Consider the following 20,342-nt stretch of genomic DNA (forward strand, 5'->3'; position numbering starts at 1 on the left):
ACAAAGGAGATTCTGTTCTCCCGTGAAGATTTTATAACAGTATTTTTACACATTTCAAGCTTAGATATGTATTTGAAACATAGCAGGTTTGAATTTCATGAAGCGTGAGTAGATATTTTTCAACAGATCATGTGTCCCTCCTAGACTTTGGGCAATAGACAGAATTTGACCTTTGCGGTCCTCTACATACATAACTTTATACACGTATACAGGCTCCTATTGTTTCATCTATGCACTTTTGATTTTATATTATTAAGTATATATTCTACATTAAAATATATACTAGTATTTTCTTGTTCTCATTATTCTTCGTATCACCAAATATGCAATATGAATTATCGGCCAATAAGTGCACTGTAGAATGTGTTTTCATGACAATCCTATAAATTAGGCCAACAATATTCTAGTTCATCAAGAGTGTGTTCTACCATTTATCATTGATAAACAAAGAGGTTGTACTGTATGAATAGGTTTGAAGAATGGGTGGGCTTGGCACACAATTTACGATGTTATAATTGGAGTGGACTAGCAACAAGAGGTTTGGAGAGTGATTGCAGGAGCAGAAGCATGCGCTTGGAAACAGATCCATATTAGCTATGTAATATGGGTGATTTTGTACCCCCAAAGCACCCATGTCAACATGATGCAACGAGGGTGCAAGTGAAGGTGCTGCACAACTGGGTGCAGGTCAACAAGTGTATGGTGCGGTGTACCCAACCATTTTGGTCCAACTTTGGACTTTGCCAACTTCGACCAAGTTAATAATTGTCCAAGTAAAAGAAAAAACTTAAAATTTTACAAATGCATTTTATGGAATATATATATATATATACACATATCCATACCTCCATATGCAAGTTTTTGAAATTGCCATGCCACACCCTTCGGACCCACACCTATGTGACATAGCCTTAGTTGATAGAATGGAACTCTTATGGCCTACTTGATTAGAATACTAATGAAATAAAACAAATTTTATGCATGAGCAAATAGTTCATCATGTTAATTTTGGGAACAAGAAAAAAGTTTGTGAAACGACCCCAACTTATCCTCGTAAAAAGTAATTTTTTTTAAAACAATTCCGGAAACAAAACCCAAAGATCCGGGGTCTCACACATTTAATATATACCAAACCACAAGTGATAGTGCATTGAATCAATGAAGAAATAATCAACTTTATTAATCACTTGAATGAATGTTATATAAACAGAAATAATAAAATAGTCTGTAACAAGGAGCCACTCTGTCAAGAACCCATAACACTTCACGCAAAACTCGTAGGCTCCATATAGCAAGTCGTCTTATTACTGTGTTGTACGAATTCTTCTAAAAATCCAAACAGAAAGAAAAATATAAATCAAATTCATGCATAAATTTTAGAGGAATATAACAACAAAAATTTTCATAATCAACTTACCATTCAAGCATTTAAACAAGTATCATGCAATAACAAATATCATACGAGATAGAATAAGTATGAATGCATAAACTAATGCAGGGCAGTATATCAAATCTAATTATCGGTCAATGGTATGGCCAGAAAAAAAAGTTCAATAATAGTTTCGATATGCATAACATTAAGACAATGTCCACTCAACCTGCTAACGGCCATCATAATATCGCTTTTGAAGACAAGAAAACATGGCTGATAATAGTCCAAACAGTACTAGTAAATCTGATTCTTTTTATAACAACCTATAAATTTAGTCTGTAAACAGTTATGATTAATCATCATAAAAAAACATATTTACATCTGTCACCATTCAAATCTGATCAACATAATAGCATGAAACAGATTTAATGACAAGTCATGAGGAATACTTAGTAAAATCTAATGACAGTCGTCAAAATATAATCAAACTTTTTTTTTTCAATGAAGGCAACAACCATGGATATGCTAACAAAAATCGCAAAGCATGCTTTCAATGCATAAACACTAACTCGGCAACTACATGATTTACATGCATATTCTCATGAGCATGAACAAAAATATCGAAAATCTATCTACAAGCTTTCTTTTCTTTTTCTGATGTGAAAATAAAATCATAAGTATCGGCAAATGTGAAAATATGTTTACCTATATTTCCAGATTTGTACACATAGGAAAATTGATTATCACTAAGAAATCAACCTATATATATGTATATAATTGACATTATATATATATATATATTTTGTATTAAGTTTCATATTTTCCCTTTTTCCTCTAATATGTATATATCAAATCAGATTTACACCCTTTTTTCTCGTAAGACTTAGAGAGAAACCCCTGCCTTAGTTTAGAAGTGAAAAGAGACCGAAAAAACGACAGATGTTTGACACAGGTGGATTTCCTTCTTTCCTCTTCTTCTTCCTTCCTCTTCTTTTTTTTTCTTTCTTTTCTTCCCTCTCTCTCACGAGTTGGGCTCCCTCTCTCTCTAGAATAACGATTCTAGAGAGGGGGAATCCCGCCCCTCTTTATAATCTTTCTAGAATTTTTATTTCTCTTATTGTTGTTTTTTTTTATCTAAAAAACTCCTCTAGAGAGTGATGCCCCCTCTAGAGGATTCTCCTTTGGTACCAAAGGTAGAACTCTATCTCTTCTAGAGGTTATCCTCTCATTATCTTCTCTCTTTTTTTATATTATTTAATCTCATTTATCTAAAGGGTGACGCCCCCTCTAGAGAACTCATTTAGGTAGAGTTCTACTTCATGTAGAACTCCACCTTATCTAAAAAATAAATTCAAAATTTATTTATTTATTATTTAATTATTAAATAATTTATTTTAAGAATATCCCAGAGGGTGACGCTCCCCTGTGGAAGTCCTCTCGTAGTAGAATTCTACTCAATCTAACCTTTAATTTGATTTTAAAGTTCTAAATTGGTTATACTTGGATTTCAGATCTGGATCAAATATCAAAATTTATATCCAAAATCTATATGGACCCGATCATAGTTAATATTGGGTCATGGACTGGGTCTAGATCCATATCAACTTGGATTAAACGGATCCGATCCAATCCAAAAAGGGTAAAAATAAAGGCGGTTCATTTTTGAAAAATGAGATTTTCGGGCCAACCATAACCCAATTTCAGAAAAATGAAGCACCAACCCAGACCCAACTGACGTCACCTATATTTGAGGATATTTTCCATAACTTTTATCATATTTATTAAAATACTTGGTCAAAATTTTATAGTTTTCGAATTTAAAAACCATGGAAAACACACGATATTACAGTATGTCAATGCAAATTCACTCAAGGGAATAGCATATTTTACAAGTACTTAGCATTCAAAACAAGAGTATCATCAAATGGTAGAGAGGGAGTATAGAGTTCTTGGTGGTGTCAATAAGTCACACTTGAAAATGCATGCAAATGCTGAAACAATCATTTTGCAAGTAGAAAGAGCTTGCCAATTTTTACATTCAGCTACTCCATTTGACACTTGGACAATAAGATCATAGAACAAAAACATTGAAAGATAAACAAAGTGCAAACAAGGGAGAAATAGGATGAAAAATTTACTCTTGTAAATCATATATGACAGCTAATAGGGATGGAAAAATATGTTAAATCTACTTTGCTCTTGCATGTAGAGGAAATCAACTCTCTAATAAAGTGATAGTTTTCAAAGCCACCTGTTTCGTGGTGGAGAATAAGCTTTTGAACAAGAAATTCTGATCTACAATTTGGTGGACATGGTTGATTAGGAATCCCAGGTCCCCTCATGAAAAAAATTGTTGAAGCATTGGAGATGCCCCTCTACATTTTCCTATTTTGTTCATACAATATCAGCATATCCATATTGAATGACATAAACAACAATTGCAAGGAGAAAGGTTGTTGGCAATGTATCTAGATTAGTGATTTTCAGGAAATTCTATGATAACTTCTAAGAATTGATGGTTTTGATACCATGATATACACATAGATTGGGATAGTGAACCCTTTGCAAAAAACACAGTGCATGTGCACTTTTGAAAGCATTGAGGAAAATGAAAAATGCAATTATGGGTATTTAAATTAATATCCACCATCCTCTATTCTAGTTTTTTCTACTCACTCAAACATCTTTTATTCTTGGAAGAAATTTTGTAGAGGGATGAATATCTGATTTGATACAAAAGGCTTAGGGGCCTTTATCTCTACAAAAACAAGCTTGTCACCTTGTCCCAATTTAAATAAAATATGACCAAGTAGAGCAAAGAAATTTAGAATATTTGTCATACTGATGCATATTACCAATGTCCCCTTTTATATGAATCCTTAAAATCTTCTGTAACGACCCCAACCCATACCCCTTAAAAAGTGCATTTTTTTTTAAACTATTGCGAAAATATTCCCAGCGACCCGGGGCCTTTACAGTTCCACTCCCAATTGGATAACCAAACACACTACAAGGGATCTTACATATATCACCTCAAACCATAACAATGCATTATTTATTAATTATGAAAGAAAGAGTGTTTAAACAATAATTGCAAGAGATATATCCGAGTTATTTAAATGACATAAAAGTAATAAAAGTAAATAAAAAAAACTGAGTCACGTTGTCCTTTTGTGAACTGTCTAGAAAAAGTGTGACACTCGTAGCTCTCTCAGAAGCTAGTGGCTTCACTGATCCCCTGCGACTGCGAAAAACCATAGAAGTAGGGGTGTCAAAACCGAAATCCTGAGTACAAATACCCCTAATGAAACAAATGAACAAAAAAAAACGCAGATAAGATTTCATGCAATAATTCAGAGAAAATGCATTTATGACAGATCCATGATTTTAGCAAGCATGAAATTAACATGGAACAATTGCTAAGCAAGATGAAAGTTCTTATATCAACAGGGAGCATTAACTAGGCATTAAAGTCATGCTATGATGCAAAAGAAAATACATATCAGGCATTCATCCATATATCACAAGTAATTATGCATGATTTATTGCATAGTAGGAATATGCATGACTTCAATGCAATGCATGAGTAAATTATTATCTTTTATTAGGGTTTTCTTTTCATATGCATGTCCCTATTAAATGCACACAATTTAAGTTTCTCTTTTTAATCACCGTTGCCCACGGATACACCAAACGGGCAGAATTTTCTCGAGGTCAAGTAGGGTTCCCTAGGTAACTTAGCACACAAGTTGTATTTTTATAATTAGGTTCCAAACTTAGCCCTCGACCGAATCATCTTCAGAACATTAGACATCCACATCTAATGTCGGAACACTGAGGACCTCCGCATCCAATAGTGTCACTTTCTTGGTATACCAAAACAACAGTTGTGTCTTACACACCACCTCCAGGTCAAATGACGGACTCTCCCTAAAACCGTGGCCATGAGAAAGAACCTCAATATTGGGTTCAGGGGTAATCAATAAAGCACACCGATTTTTTGTATCCTCGTGGTCCCTCAAAATCGAAACTCTAAGATTCTCATTCTTTCGATGAGAGATCTCAGAACGTATATTACATTGTTCTCTTATTTTTATTTGATTATTATTATCCAATTTCTTTGATTATTATTATCCAATTTCTTTAATTTGCAATGCAGTAGGCAAACCAAGGCAAAAACTTGCATATTTCTCTGCGAGAACCATCACGGGACTACCGCCTGCAGAAAAGCATAGAACAATGTATTACAGTGCAATAACATTCATGCGATTTTTGCGATGCACGTAAATTAAATAAAGAGGGAGCAAACTAAAGCTCGAGGCCCACCAGGCCCATGATGATTCATTTCGATCATCGATGCACCATATGCAAAAGCCATAACATGCCATATATGAAATAAATCACATGCTTTTTATATGCACATTCATATAAGCGAATTTCAACTATGCACAGGAAACACGAATATTTAGAAGCATGTTTATATTCAGTCCATATGATAGTGACACGTATACAGTTTCATGTAATGCATATGTTCAAGTCCATTGCATGCTTTCATTCAGTACACATAATCATGTCAATTGCATATTTTCATCAAATTGCATATGTATAGCAAAGCATGTTCACCTCTAATTGCATAAGAAAACAGCCAGGTGTTAACACTTTTAACTCAACATTGGATATAACATATATGAATCAATTATGCACCTACACATGAGTAGCTATATGTGTATAAAATCAACATGTGCAAAAGTCTGGATTAACATATATATATATATATATATATATATATATATATATATATATATATATATATATATATATATATATAAAAGGTGGTCTCTTTTTTTGAGAACACATGTGACCCAGCGGACTCGTTGGCTGGACCGAACAGGCTCATCACCCGCCCAGCCGAACCTGGTTTGGCTGGGCTTGACAGATCATGCTGTCACCCAGCTGAACCCGGTTCAACTGGGTCGGCAGCACCCAGCCTGCGCTGTCAGCGAACAGGAACTTTTTTTTTTCTGAAAAAGAACCAACTGCACCCAGCCGACTTAGTCGGCTGGGGTTCGGTTCAGACCCAGCTGAACCCAATCAACTGGGTCAGACCTAGCACAGTCTGGCAAGAAGCTGCCAGGCCGGTACCAGGCCAGGCGGAGGCTGGACTGGGCCTGATAAGGCCCGGCATCCCCGTTCGAGCCACTCGGCTGGGCTGCCAAGTGCCCGGCCAGCACAAGATCGGGGCTGGTCCGGCCTGACCAGACCCCAACCAGGACAGGCAGGGCCTGACAGTCAGGCCAGGTTCGACTGGCATGACAGTCAGGCCAGGTTCGACTGGCATGACAGCCAGCCCACCTGGAAAAAACCAAATGTATATATATATATATATATATATATATATATATATATATATATATATATATATATATATATATATATATATATATATACCCTCTTCTTTAAAAAAAAAAAACCCTGCCAATACCCTGCAAAGGCTGAACCTGTGCAGGGCTTGGCAGACTAGCCGGGTGTGCCTCGGCTGGGCTGGCCATCAGCCCAATAAAGGCATAAGGAGAGAAAAAAAATAGAACTTCCAACGTACAAAAAAACAGTCATGATCGGCTGCATGGATAGTGCCTTGTTATGGCCAAATACAGGTAAGTCAGATTTTTATATTCATGTGAACTTAAGAACATCTGTTCACTGCCCTACATGTATAGCTTTTCCTTTAGCATGCACGTATGAACAAAAGAACCTACAAGTATGTATGCATACCCTACTATTTCAACATATTTTTACATAAATCTAACAGTTCATTCAATAGAATATCAAGAGAAATCATGGAATAAGCATTCATTAGGCTAATTTAGCATGAAATAAATTCTATTTTTCATAACAAGAAACACAGAAAATTTCTCTTTGAATTGGTGGATAAAAATAAAAACAACCCCATGGAGGAGGATCCACAAATCCTCTTTCATATATCTTAGAGTAGACCTATAGATCTACTCTTTTTCAATGGATTTCCATCTAAATCATGCATGGAAAACCCATCCACACTCGATTTCTCAGTTGAATCAAGAGAGGAGACCCATACCTTTGTAATGATTGGAAGAGAACAAGAAAATACAAGTTGGATGGCTGAAGAAAAAGATCCTTCTTCTTCTTCCTCCTTTCTCTTTTTCCTCTCTTTCCCCTTCTCTTCTCCTCTCTCTCTCTTTCTTTTCCTTTTTTTTTTTTGTAGAGGATGCCAAAGAGGGGGTGACACCCCCCCTCCCCCCTTCTCCAGCCCTCTTTAGATGGGCTGGAGAGGGTGGGTTTCCCCCTTGGGACCCTCTCCTCTTTCCTTTTTTTTTTCTTTTCAAAATCTTCCAATTCCAAAGTTTGCCTTTTTTTGAAAATTTTCATTTTTCTTTGAAACCCCTTTCTTAAAACCTCTCAAGCCCTCTTAGGTAAGCATGGGGACCCATTTTAGGAAGCCCTAATTACAAACTCGGAATTAATAATAATTAAATATTTAATTTGTAATTGTTTAAAAGCTTTCAAAAATAGGCAAATTGACCGGGAAGACTTTTTATACTTAATTAACTCCAATTTAAAGCTCCTAACTGAATTTAAAGCTTGTAAAAACATTGGGCATGAATGTGGATTTGGATCCGGATCTAAGATCCAAATTCAACTCCCCAAATCTCCATAGATTTTGGATTGGACCAGATCCAGATTAATACGGGTCTTGGATAGAGTCTAGATCCATATTAATTCGGGTCAAACCCATTGGATCCGATCCAAATCTGGATCCAGTTTAACAAAATGCTCCTTTTTTGTAAAAACACGATTTTTGGGTCAACCGGAGTCGTTGCGCTCGGCATTTCAAGATGAATCCAAGGACATATTACACTACTATCAAATTTCAAAAATAACCTGATTTTTGCTCGAATTTCGCTTGAATTTAAAAGTCGAAGATAAAACTCCTTATCTCGCTTTGATTCGCTCGTTACGACCTTATCGATGGGACCTGGGCCAAGCCCAGACTCAAAGACATCAGTCTAAAAATCGAGCCTCCAACGATTTTTCTCCTCGACTTAGCCAAATTTTCGAAAATCTCGTAAAATGTCTAAGTACAAAAGTATGCAATATTACATCTTTTGTGCTAAACTTTCATACTTGAAATCAACCAAAACAAGTCACTCTACTTCCACAATTAACAAGTTACACCTGATGCATGTGTGACTTGTAAATAATTGGAACCACATATTAGTAAACACATTATTTCTTCTTGGATAATGTAGGAGAATATAACCTACATGCTGAATCATTCTCCAGGTTGATTATCCTTAGGTTGAGTTACTTCTTGAACATGTCAATCTGCTCAAGAGTTGAATAAAGTACCCTTGAAATGACATGAGCTGTCAGTGTGTCTCCTAAAAATGTTCATGAGCAATCGATACATCTGTGCAAGTCATGTTTACCCATTTGCTTTCGTTCTTAACTTGGCTTGTGTGTTCCAAACCAAGTACTTGGCAAGTGATTAAATAGAATGACTGTGATAATAAACCAATTGCAACTTGGAAGAAATGTTCAATGCACTTCTGAAGTAAGAATAAAACATGTTTTTGTTCAGTTTGCTGAATTTGTGGACAAGCCTTCGTTGTTTTAGATGAGCAGTTTGTGTTCATCCTTCCATTCTTGCCTAGTAAAGTTACCGCTCATCTCAGACAGAACAGATCTAGCTCATAGGTGGACATCTCATGGTTAACTCGATTCTGTGCAACATCTGCAAACAGGGGAAAATTACCCTGTATGTATCATGGCCCTTACCTGTAAAAGATCTGAGAAAAGGTTGGTCGCATGGTGCTCTAAATTTCATGTCATACTAAGGGATGTAAATGGTTGGGTATTGACTTGGTTTCACCCGGCTTTTGAAGAGTGATTCAAACCTTGGAACTAGATCTGATTCATACCTTATTAGTTCCTAAACAAGTTAGCGTATGAGACCCTGTAGGACTGAATCTGCTGAAAACAAGTAAAATCTATTGATTTTTCACGTGAAGTAAAATGTGTTGGTTAGACACGTTTCCAACCTGGACCCACATATTGGTTTATATGATTGAACAAACCTGGAGATCGATGTCTTATTGCTAGGTTACCCTAACTCATTCAGACTGTTCCCTTATAATTTCCCTCAAAATGATCTACATCTTAGGAGTCATTATGATGTGTGCCCATGTATGTTCAAGCTTCAAGCTTGAGCTGCAATGAGAACACACCGAGGAAGGGAGGGAATTGTGTTGCCATCATAGGTCCAACAAACCTGGAGATCAATGTCTTACTGCTAGGTGACCCTAGCCCATTCAGATGGTTCCCTTCTAATTTCCCTTAAAGTGGTCTACCTCTTAGGAGTCATTATGATATGTGCTCATGTATGTTCAAGCTTCAAGCTTGAGCTGCAATGAGAACACACCCGTGCTTATGTTACCTATTAATAGTGTTTGCTTTTTATCTCAGTCAACAAAAAAAAGATTACCATACACGTGCACAAAATAGTTAGTAATTGCAGCATTTGATTATTCATGAGGAATTAGTCAAATTACTACGTAAATGCTAGACAAAAGACATGCAGTATCTTAACTTGAAATAATTCTTGCAGTTAGAACATGAGACAAATGTTTGGATGAATTAGAGCACTATTATGTTGACTTTGAATTCATGGGACGAAATTGTGATTGTGTATCAAACCGTAGCAATTCTATTGACCCATAAGGTTCTATGGTTTTAATTTTGTATTTTCTTCTTAATCAAATTTCTGTGCCAGCATCTAACATAATGATGCAATTTGTTTTCCTGCAGTTATTTTAAATTCAATCTCTTTCCAGTTAATTTTTCTGTGATGTACTATGGTTAAAATGATTGTAGTTAATTCTCCACTTTGATGTGAATTTCAGGTGAAAGCACCTACCCTCTTCCTTTTAGGTGCCCAGGATCTTCGAGTTCCAGTCTCAAATGGCCTGCAAGTAAGCTAAACACATTCATCTACATTATACAAAAACTGTCTTCAGCACATTGTTCTCCCTTTTCAACATCAAATTTGTGAATTTTCTAACTTAGCTTTATGCTATGTACTATCAAGTAATTGCATTTAGGCATGTAGTCGAGTGTGCATGTACATCCTATATCAGGTTCAATGTAGCTGATCACTGTATGATTAACACCATTAAGCTCAATACTGCAGCTGCAGGATTATCTATTTTCTGATGCCTTTATGTACGTGTATGCTCCTATGCATGACAGGGCTAGCTTTAAGTTTGAGCATTCATTCAGGACTTTTGTGTAAAAAAATTATTGTATATGTAAATCCCTTCTTTTTTATGTATGGTTTTGTGTGCCTTTAGATATTGGTTGCAGAAACTCCGCCTAGCACACCATGGCTCGAACATATAGAAAACTGTTGTTAATAAATGTAGAAAAAGTATGTATCATCTACAGCAAACAGATTCGTCCATCAATAGTTTTGTACTTTGAAGACTTTTAAGAACCTCATAGTCTAGGCAGGAGCAACTGACTGGGTTACAATAGACTGGTTGAGAGTGCCTTCGGGGCTATCTGGAAAGTGATGAGATTCATTCAAAATATCAACTAAATCAGATGCAAATAATTATATTTTTTTGAGCTGGATACAGCATACTTTTGTCAACCATTTTGAAACCCCATCATTCTAAGGGCATGCTATCTTTCACCATTCAATCACAATCTCATCTATGTGGCCTGATAAGTGACCACCTGCAACATACTAGTGCAGAAAGTGTTAATATATATATATAATATCCGATAGGGGTATTTTTGTCTTTTCACATAGTTGTTTTAGAAAAAAACTATTTTTTAATTTAGCCTTTTTAAATACATTTAGTTTATTTATTTATTTATTTCCTTTTTGCAATAACCAAAAAGGGGCCCCACCATAGAGTCGTTGGCCCCCCCAACGGTCACAAATGTGACCGTTGGGGGCTCCCAACAACTCCATGTGAACCCCATTTTTGGCTCTCCATTTGAGGCCATGTGGCCTCCCTTCTTCTCATTTCTTTTTGTATAAATAGGGGTGAACCCCTTTGTATTTTCTTCATGCTTGAGAACTCTCTCTTTCTCAATAAAGAGGCTTTTATATTTTTGCCTTTCTCAAGGCTTGTGTATGCATTGTCCCTTAGTGGACTTGGCTATTGTCTCTTTTGTTTGTCTATTGTAGGACATTGCAAGTGCTTATAGCACTCTTTATATTTTCGCATATCTCATTACATGGTATCAGAGCCACTCGGTTCTTAGAGGAAAAAGCGTGGTATGTATATTTCTCATCTATTGTCTCCCTTCTTCTCACTTCTTGGTGGCATTATGGAAGCAAAAATCGACCTATCCTTCAAACTCAATGGAACTACATGATGTGGGCATCGGCTATAAAGAATAACCTCAAAGGTAAGAAACTTTGAGGGTATATTATAGGTTTCATTCTGGAACCGAGATCGGAGCTCACAAAGATCAAAGGTGGTCAAGAAAAGGCTCTTGAAGGAGATGCTCACTTCAAAGCCATTGAAAACTATGTCACATGGGTGCGGGTGCGGGGATTCGGCACTTCCAAAAAACCCGGGTGCGGGGGTGCGGTATATATATATATATATATAAGGGGGGTCCGGGGGATCCCCCCGGTGCGGGTCCCGCTGCGCTGACCACGGGCGGGGGGTTATAGGGGGGTGTGCGACACCCTGCTAGCCGAATCCTGTGACATAGATTGAAAATCATAAAAAAAAAGTTGAAGATTGGGAAAACAATCACGCAAAAATCCTTGCTTGGTTCATGAACAATGTCAAGCTCAAGGTATGTGCTAATATAGCTAAATTTTGCCGGGCCAATGAGGCTTGGTTTTTTATGAAGGGTATATATACCCAAAAGGATCTTGCAAGAGCATATTTTTTGCAAGAAAAAATTAGAACCACCAAATAAGGTGATTCAAGTATTCAAGATTACTATAGTGTTTTAAATCCACTATGGGATGAGTTGGCTTTTTTAGAGCCAAAATAGGTTGCTATGGAAGATGTCGAATTAAGACAAAAGCAAATGGAACAAGATCAATTGTTTTAATTCTTATTTGGGTTACGTCCCGAATTTGAGCAGGTCATCACTTCTCTATAGATTTATCTTTCCTCCAATAGAGGATGACATTGTCGAAATCACTCAAGAAGAAACAAGGTTTGGCATGAGTAAGAATGTTGATGAAGTGCTTGCCGTATCCAAACCCGGCAACAATGTAAAAACCTATAACCCCCCTCACTTTGATAAACAAGGAAACTACAATGGAGGAAGAAAAATGATTGTTTGCCATCATTGCTATGAGCCGGGTCATATTAAACCCGCTTGCCCAAAGCTCAATGGAACTTTCAAACCTAAGGTGGCCTCTCTTGAAGAATCTACCACCAAAGAAGATGAAGGCAAGAATGATGACCTCAAAGAGATCCTTGGTCAAATATTCGTGGCTCTTCAACAAATCCTTAAAGTTACTTCCTCCACATCGGGTGCGGCCATTGCGTCTACATCAACACCCGGTACGTACTCTTGGATCTTATACTCCGGAGCATCTTTTCATATGACCCCTCATGAAAATGCCTTAGTCGATGTTTGCACCAATTCAAAAGGTTGTTGTGTTTCTACGTCCGATGGAACCTTTTTGAAAATTTCTAGTATTGGAACTCTAAACTCAAAAAAATCGTAAATTTTTTTTTGTTCCAAAAGTTAGAGTTGTTCCAAAACTAAATTTAAACCTTTTTTCGGTCTCCCAAATTGCCGACCATGGATGTGAAATATCTTTCTCATCTAATGGTTGCTTTGTGCAAGATCTTCGGTCCGGGAAGCGGATTGGGCAAGGTCATAGGAAAGGGGACCTCTACTATATGGATCATCTAAACCTTCTTACAAACTACTTTTGTTTTTATGTCTAAGAAAAAAGTATTGAAACTTGGCATAAAAGGCTTGGTCATCCAAGCTATTGAAAAATGTATCTTTTTTCCGTTTGGAAACAAATTTTGTAAGGAAAAAGACATTAATTGTAAAGATTGTATTTTTGAAAAAATGAAGTCTATTCCTTTTCCAACTAAAACTTTTTTTTCTTCAAGACCCTTTGAATTGGTGCACTCGGATGTTTGAGGTCCATCTCCGGTCATGTCTAAAGGGGGTTACTTCTACTATATCACTTTCATTGATGACTATACTTGATATGTTTGGATCTATTTTCTTAGTCACAAATCGGAAGTGTTTTCCTTCTTTAAAAAATTTCATATAAAAATTTAAAATCAATTTCAAAGTAATATATCCACTTTGAGAACCGATTCCGGTGGTGAATACTTATCTGATGAATTCTAAAATAATTTAACTCAAAATGGAATTTGTCACAAAAAATCATGCCCTAGAACTTCACAACAAAACAGACTAGCGGAAACAAAGCATAAGCATATTATAGAAACCGCTAGAACATTGCTTGTCTCTAGAAATATTCCGAAATTTTTTTGGGCCAAAGTCGTCTTAACCTCAACATACCTAATCAACAGAATGCCTTCCTCAAAATTAAAGAATGACTCTCCTTATGAAAAACCTTTTAAATTCTCTTCGGATTTCAATCGCCTTCGCATTTTTGGTTGTAAATTCTTTGTTCTCTTACATAAGAGAGATAAGTTGTCTCCAAAGGCAATTGAATGTGTTTTTCTAGGTTATGGGGAAAATAAAAAAAGGCTATAGGTGTTTTGATTTCAAAAATGACAAGTTGTATGTTTCAAAAGATGTAACTTTCTTAGAAGATGAGAATGGTTTTGAAAAAATGGAAAAATCAAATGAAAGTGATTAAATGTTTTTACATGATCTTATTGATGACATAAATGATGATTCTATGAATCATCTTGAAAGTATAGAAGACACTTGTGATGTGTCCAACTTTGATGTGTCACCACTAAGTAATGGTTCTGGTAATGAAAATAATAATGTTTACACCTGAAGAGATCAAGAAAGGCCTATTAGTGCCTTAGAGAAATACTCTCAAATTTCTGAATCTTCAGAAGAGCCCCCCATTCGGCACTCTTCTAGAGAATCAATACCACATAATAGGTTTGTATCCTATGAGTATTTATTACCCAATTATCGGGCATGTTTGATAACCTTACATTCATATTATGAACCCGCTTATTATAATCAAGCTAAAACTCTACGACATTGGGTTGAAGCAATGAAAATAGAATTAGATGCGCTAAAAAAGGCTAATACTTGGAAAATAGTCAAACTCCCTCCGCATAAAAAACTTATTGGATGTCGCTGGGTCTTTAAAGTTAAAACTAAAAGCGATGGATCCTTAGAAAGATATAAAGTCAGGTTAGTAGCAAAGAGATATTCGCAAGAATGTGGAATCGACTATGAGGAAACATTCGCTCCTGTAGCCCGAACGACTAGTGTCAGATCTCTAATAGTTGGCGCATTAACCAAAAAATGGCCTATATAAAAACTCAATGTGAAAAATGCTTTTCTAAATGGGAATTTAAATGAAGAATTATATATGGATCCATCACCCGGAATTAATATTGGACAAGGTCAAACCCTTAAACTCTTAAAAGCCTTATATGATCTTAAAAAAGTCTCCAAGGCTTGGTATGATCGTTTTAGTGATATCATGGTTAAATTAGGATTTCACTCCTGTTATACTGGCACTGCTCTCTTTGTTAAAAGTGCAGGTACTAGCATTGTTATCTTATTATTTTATGTTGATGACATGATTATCACTGAGAATGATTAAAATAGTATTGTTGATGTTAAAACCATGTTAAAAAATAATTTTGACATGTCTGATTTAGGCTTCTTTAGATATTTTCTTGGTATTGAAGTCGCATATTCTCCTAGATGATATATTTTGTCAGAAATGAAGCTTGTTGCATATATATGTACCAAGTCTAACATTTCATATGATAAAAAGGTAGAGACTCTAGAGATCATTAATGCTAAATTAAGGTTGGAGGACGAGGTTCTTCTGGAAGATCCCACACCCTACAGACAACTCATTGGATCTCTCACTTATCTAACCATCACCAGACCAGACATCGCTCATGTGGTTCAATCTGCAAGCCAATTTCAGCATGCTCCTACAACTGTGCATATGAGCATCGTGCTTCGGGTCATCCGATACATCAAAAACACTATAAATAAAGGGTTATTTATATCCTCATCTTCTTCATTAAACCTTCTTGCTTTTACTGATGCTAATTGGGGAGGTAACCCTAATGATAGAATCTCAACTACCGATTTTTGTGTCTTTTTAGGAGATTCTTTAATTGCCTGGAGATGCAAGAAGCAGCAAAAAGTCTCGCTATCTTCTACTGAAGCTGAATACCGGACTATGACAACCACAACAATGGAACTAGTTTGGCTTCGCAGTCTTCTCAAAGACATGGGGGTTGATATTGCTAAAACTTCAAAGTTATGTTGTGACAACAAGAGTGTCACATATATTGCAAGCAATCACACCTTCCATGAGCGCACCAAACATATCGAGATGGACTGTCATTATGTTCGGGATGAATTTTTATGAGGAACAATTATTCTTCCATATGTCACTTCAGAATATCAGTTGACGAACTTCTTTACTAAAGCCTTTCCTGCTCCTCGTTTCATGTTTCCTCTTGGCAAACTTTTTGTCATATCCCCGTAAAGTTTGAGGGGGGGGTGTTAAAATATGTATTCGTATATATATATAATACCCGATAGGGGTATTTTTGTCTTTTCACATAGTTGTTTTAGAAAACTATTTTTTAATTTAGCCTTTTTAAATACATTTAGTTTTTTTTTTTGTTTTTTTCCTTTTTGCAATAACCAAAAAGGGGCCCCACCATAGAGTCGTTGGGGCCCCCAATGGTCCCCAACGGTCACAAATGTGACCGTTGGGGGCTCCCAACGACTCCATGGGAGCCCCCTTTTTGGCTCTCCTTTTGAGGCCATGTGGCCTCCCTTCTCATTTCTCATTTCTTTTTGTATAAATAGGGGTGAACCCCTTTGTATTTTCTTCATGCTTTGAGAACTCTCTCTCTCTCTCAATAAAGAGGCTTTTATATTTTTGCCTTTCTCAAGGCTTGTGTAGGTATTGTCCCTTAGTAGACTTGGCTATTGTCTCTTTTGTTTGTCCATCGTAGGACATTGCAAATGCTTATAGCACTCTTTATATTTCTGCATATCTCATTACAGAAAGTACTCGAGATTTTACCTACACATTATACTCGATTGTTTATCACGCTCGTAGTCAGAAGCCATCCTTTACCATGTGGCAAAGCATCATGCTAGTAATTGATCATTCTCCTGCTTGGTTTGTTATATTCAAGCTTGTCTATTGCTGCGAGAAGTCCTTTTTAGTTCAAGGCTACCTACTCTCTAGCACACAAAGCATCATATTTGCACCTTTGGTTATGTGTATGGTTCATGCATTTCTCTGACATTTTGTGCCTCTTACTAGTTTTCTAGTTTTCCATGTTCTGTTGAAGCAAACTTTTAATCACTTAAACATCAAAACTTTCAGCATTTCAGTTTGCATTATGAGGAATAAACCATATGAAAATATAGTGAAATTTTTGTCAATTGTATTGATGTTGTATTGCACCATATGCCTTTGTAGGTGTTATTGCTATAGATTTGATTTCCTACTGCAAGTATATCATGTATATGTTCTTTCCAAACCACACAATGCGCTTCATTAAAATCACGTACGGTGTGTAATCATTTACTGAAGAAAATAGGGCTTTTCACCAAATGTCATGCAAACGATTATGTCATCTTTGCATGATCAGCTGCCAGCTGGCTACGTGGATGTAGTATTGATAAATTCTATCTCCTGCTCTGGCTTCTTTCTTTCAAACGTGTTTTCTGTGTGGAAATATATTGTTTCACCTAAGTTTTTGTTTCGAACTTGAAGTATGCCAGAGCACTGAAAGAAAAGGGCGTGGAGGTCAAGATCATTATGTTTCCAAAGGATGTCCATGCAATTGACAGGTTTGTATCTCTTTTTTTGTCCAACGCCTAGTTTTGTTTTATACGTGAACACTAATGATTAGATAGACCCATGTCAAAAAATCTGAAAGCTGTTTTTTTGCAGACCGCAGTCTGACTTTGAAAGTTTTCTTAATATTGGAGTCTGGTTCAAAAAACACTGCAGGTGACCAACGAATTACAATCCACAGGTAATTTCTACTCGTCACTCATGAACTTGATTTTGTCTTGAGAGATTATTTAATGGAAATAGCTTTGCTGAGAGGAGATAAAATGTAAGATCTAGATGTAGTACTTTAATTTTTCGTGTTATGGAAATAGACTTGCAAGAGAGGAGATCGAAATGCAATCTCTAGTTTGAATTATCAATAATGAAAAAATAAAGCCCATAGACATGAATGAAGACAGCTATTGAACACCATTCATCAAATATTTGGATTAGAATGGAGACTGACTTCATATTGATGATGATTCATCTTTGAGATTGCAACACATTGCTGGTAATTTCCTTTTTCACAAAAAATCTTCTGCAAATGAGGGTCGTGCCAAAGAGGATTCATAATAGCTATTGAGCCTTACTATTCCAAAATGGTATCATACGTTAATCACATTATAATACCTGAATTGCATTCTTCTTTTTCCAGGTGCACATTTGCCAACAGAATATTGTTCTGTGAAAACTTGATTTCAGTGGATGGAATAGTGATTCCAAGGAACCTGTGGATTCTATCAGAAAGTTTGGACATGCATTCTACATGTACCATTGAACATATGGATGTTCCATTGGCATACTAAATACCAAAAAATTGATTTTGGTATTAGCTATTAGTGATACGAGTAATAATGAGTACACTTGAAAGTTTTGGTTTCCAGAATCAATAGCTCTCTCTCTCTCTCTACGTGTGTGTATGCCCAGCATGTGGCAGGGGTCCCAGGTTCTGCCACGGAGCACCAGTACAATTTGTTAATTTGTGAAATCACTCACTGTACAAGTCTGAAGGAACTACTTATTTCTTGGGAATAAATGATCTTTGCTATCCGAGAAAGGAAACATACTTATTTCATGAGAAGGCCTTTTGAGTACATATTTTATGAGTTGTCCAATCTATTGCAAGTTAGTGAACACCAAGATACATGTCAAATCTTTTAAACAGCATTTTAGCCAGCATGACAGGTCTCCTGACTTCGTGGTTAAGGTTGGAAGCCGGTGGTGGTTCGACCTCCACCACCTGTTGTTTCCTCCTTGTTTTTCGGTGACCAGGGTGTGCCCAGTTCCCAACTGGCTATGGCAGATGGGTGACTGTTGGTGTGGGAAGACGCAGAGGCTGCTGGTGGGCGATAAGAGTTGTTAAGGCTTCATGGGCCCTATTGATGAGCTCACCCAAACAGTTTTGGTTCGAGTGTCCTCACATCGCTGGCAGTGTCCCATTCATATTAGGGATTCCCTGAATTGTTTTAAAAATCGATTAGTGTCCGATACCATGATGACAACATTGCTATTGCTATTGAATGAGATAGCTGGATGGTTTAGGTCGCATTATCATAACCAGTTGGAATCGGGTGAGTCATCCCTTTACCTTGCCTATCAAAAAAAAAAAAAAGATTTCACATATAGAAGTTTAATGTAGAACAAATTTATGTCTAGCGGCTTCAAATTTTAAATATTTAAAATAAAGACTTATTTTTAAAAAAATGCTCTGACAGTTACTTTTTGTCACCTACAATAATTAGCTCTTTAAAAATACACTTCCAACCTTTCTTTTTCTCCTGATGGTGATGGTTGAATGTCACTTTTGTAACTCTTCATGTTTATAGCAATAGTTAAGGGTAAATAAGTTATTTCAATAGCTAAAAACAAAGCACTTCAAGCGGCCATTCGAACAATTTCTTAAAAGGTAGTGGTTTATCTTAAATACTTCAAAACTGAGGCACCTACACGTTAATTGTATCATACTAAATAACCCAAAAAGGAAACACTAAAAATGGAGACGGTTCGAATTCGTAAAGGGTCCGGAATAGGGTCTTTGTGAAAGAGCAGCACGGTGAAACGGAGTTTCCCGAAATCTTATCCCACGTTACAAAGCATGCCTCCCTTCACAAACGGCCTTCAATTGGATAGAGCACTCACTCCACTCCTCACACTCATTCCACCACCTCCAAATCCCTTCCAGACAACCAGAATCCCTACCACTCTCTCCCCATCATCCAGGTAAGAAAAATACCCATCATCCATCTTTTTATTTTTTTCATTTTCACCCTCTTGTTTTGACATTTCCTGGTGTTTTGATCTATTTTGTGAAGTGGGTACTGATGAGTTCTACATGATCGGGTTCATTTCCTTATTTTTTGATGTGGGTTTATGATATTGGAGTTATAAATTCCGTTTCAATACTTTGGAAGCATGTTGGTATGATAGGATGTTGATGAATCCATGTGATGTTCTTACAAAGTGAATGGAAGATAGCAAAAGAAAAAGCTAATTTGTTTTCTTCTGGTTGGTGATTAATTGATATTTTGATGGTTTGTTGCTTTTGCTTTTTGCTTTCCTTTCGAAGGATATGGTTCTTGGGGGATTATCATAGTTTGGTTGCTGGAAATGAAGGTAAGAATGATGATCAAGAATGGGACTTTGTACTAGTATAATGATGCATTTGGTTTCTGACTTGTGCAATCAAAACAGAGCCCATGTAACGTGGGTTTGCTAAATGGAAAAGAAAAAAAAAAGAGTGAGAAACGATTGAAAAGCTGTATGCTCTTCTATGGATCTGTCGTATGGTAAGAAGTATCAAGTATGAACCTTTGTATTTGATATTTTAATTTTCTGCCAGGCTTTGGATGTGTAAGTTGAGTTTCCAACTCCTAATGCAATGTTTGCTCTCTCTCTCTCTCTCTCTTTATATATATATATATATATATATATATATAT

General features: G+C 36.4%; 1 protein-coding gene across 2 annotated transcripts in view; it reads left to right on the forward strand.

Annotated features, from left to right (window-relative positions):
* Positions 1-18,480, forward strand: part of AARE (acylaminoacyl-peptidase-like protein) — a 42,368-nt gene extending 23,888 nt beyond the window's left edge. For both annotated transcript variants that reach the window (XM_090019609.1, XM_090019608.1), the window contains exons 16-19: positions 10,312-10,380; positions 17,343-17,419; positions 17,523-17,607; positions 18,061-18,480. In XM_090019609.1, coding sequence (XP_089875735.1) covers positions 10,312-10,380; positions 17,343-17,419; positions 17,523-17,586 — 210 coding nt within the window. In that variant the 3' untranslated portion in view covers positions 17,587-17,607; positions 18,061-18,480. The remainder of the gene's footprint in view (positions 1-10,311; positions 10,381-17,342; positions 17,420-17,522; positions 17,608-18,060) is intronic.
* The last annotated feature ends 1,862 nt before the right edge of the window (positions 18,481-20,342 follow it).

This window comes from Nuphar pumila, chromosome 10 (assembly GCF_984573655.1).
Source record: "Nuphar pumila chromosome 10, dmNupPumi1.hap1.1, whole genome shotgun sequence".
Classification (NCBI taxonomy): domain Eukaryota; kingdom Viridiplantae; phylum Streptophyta; class Magnoliopsida; order Nymphaeales; family Nymphaeaceae; genus Nuphar; species Nuphar pumila.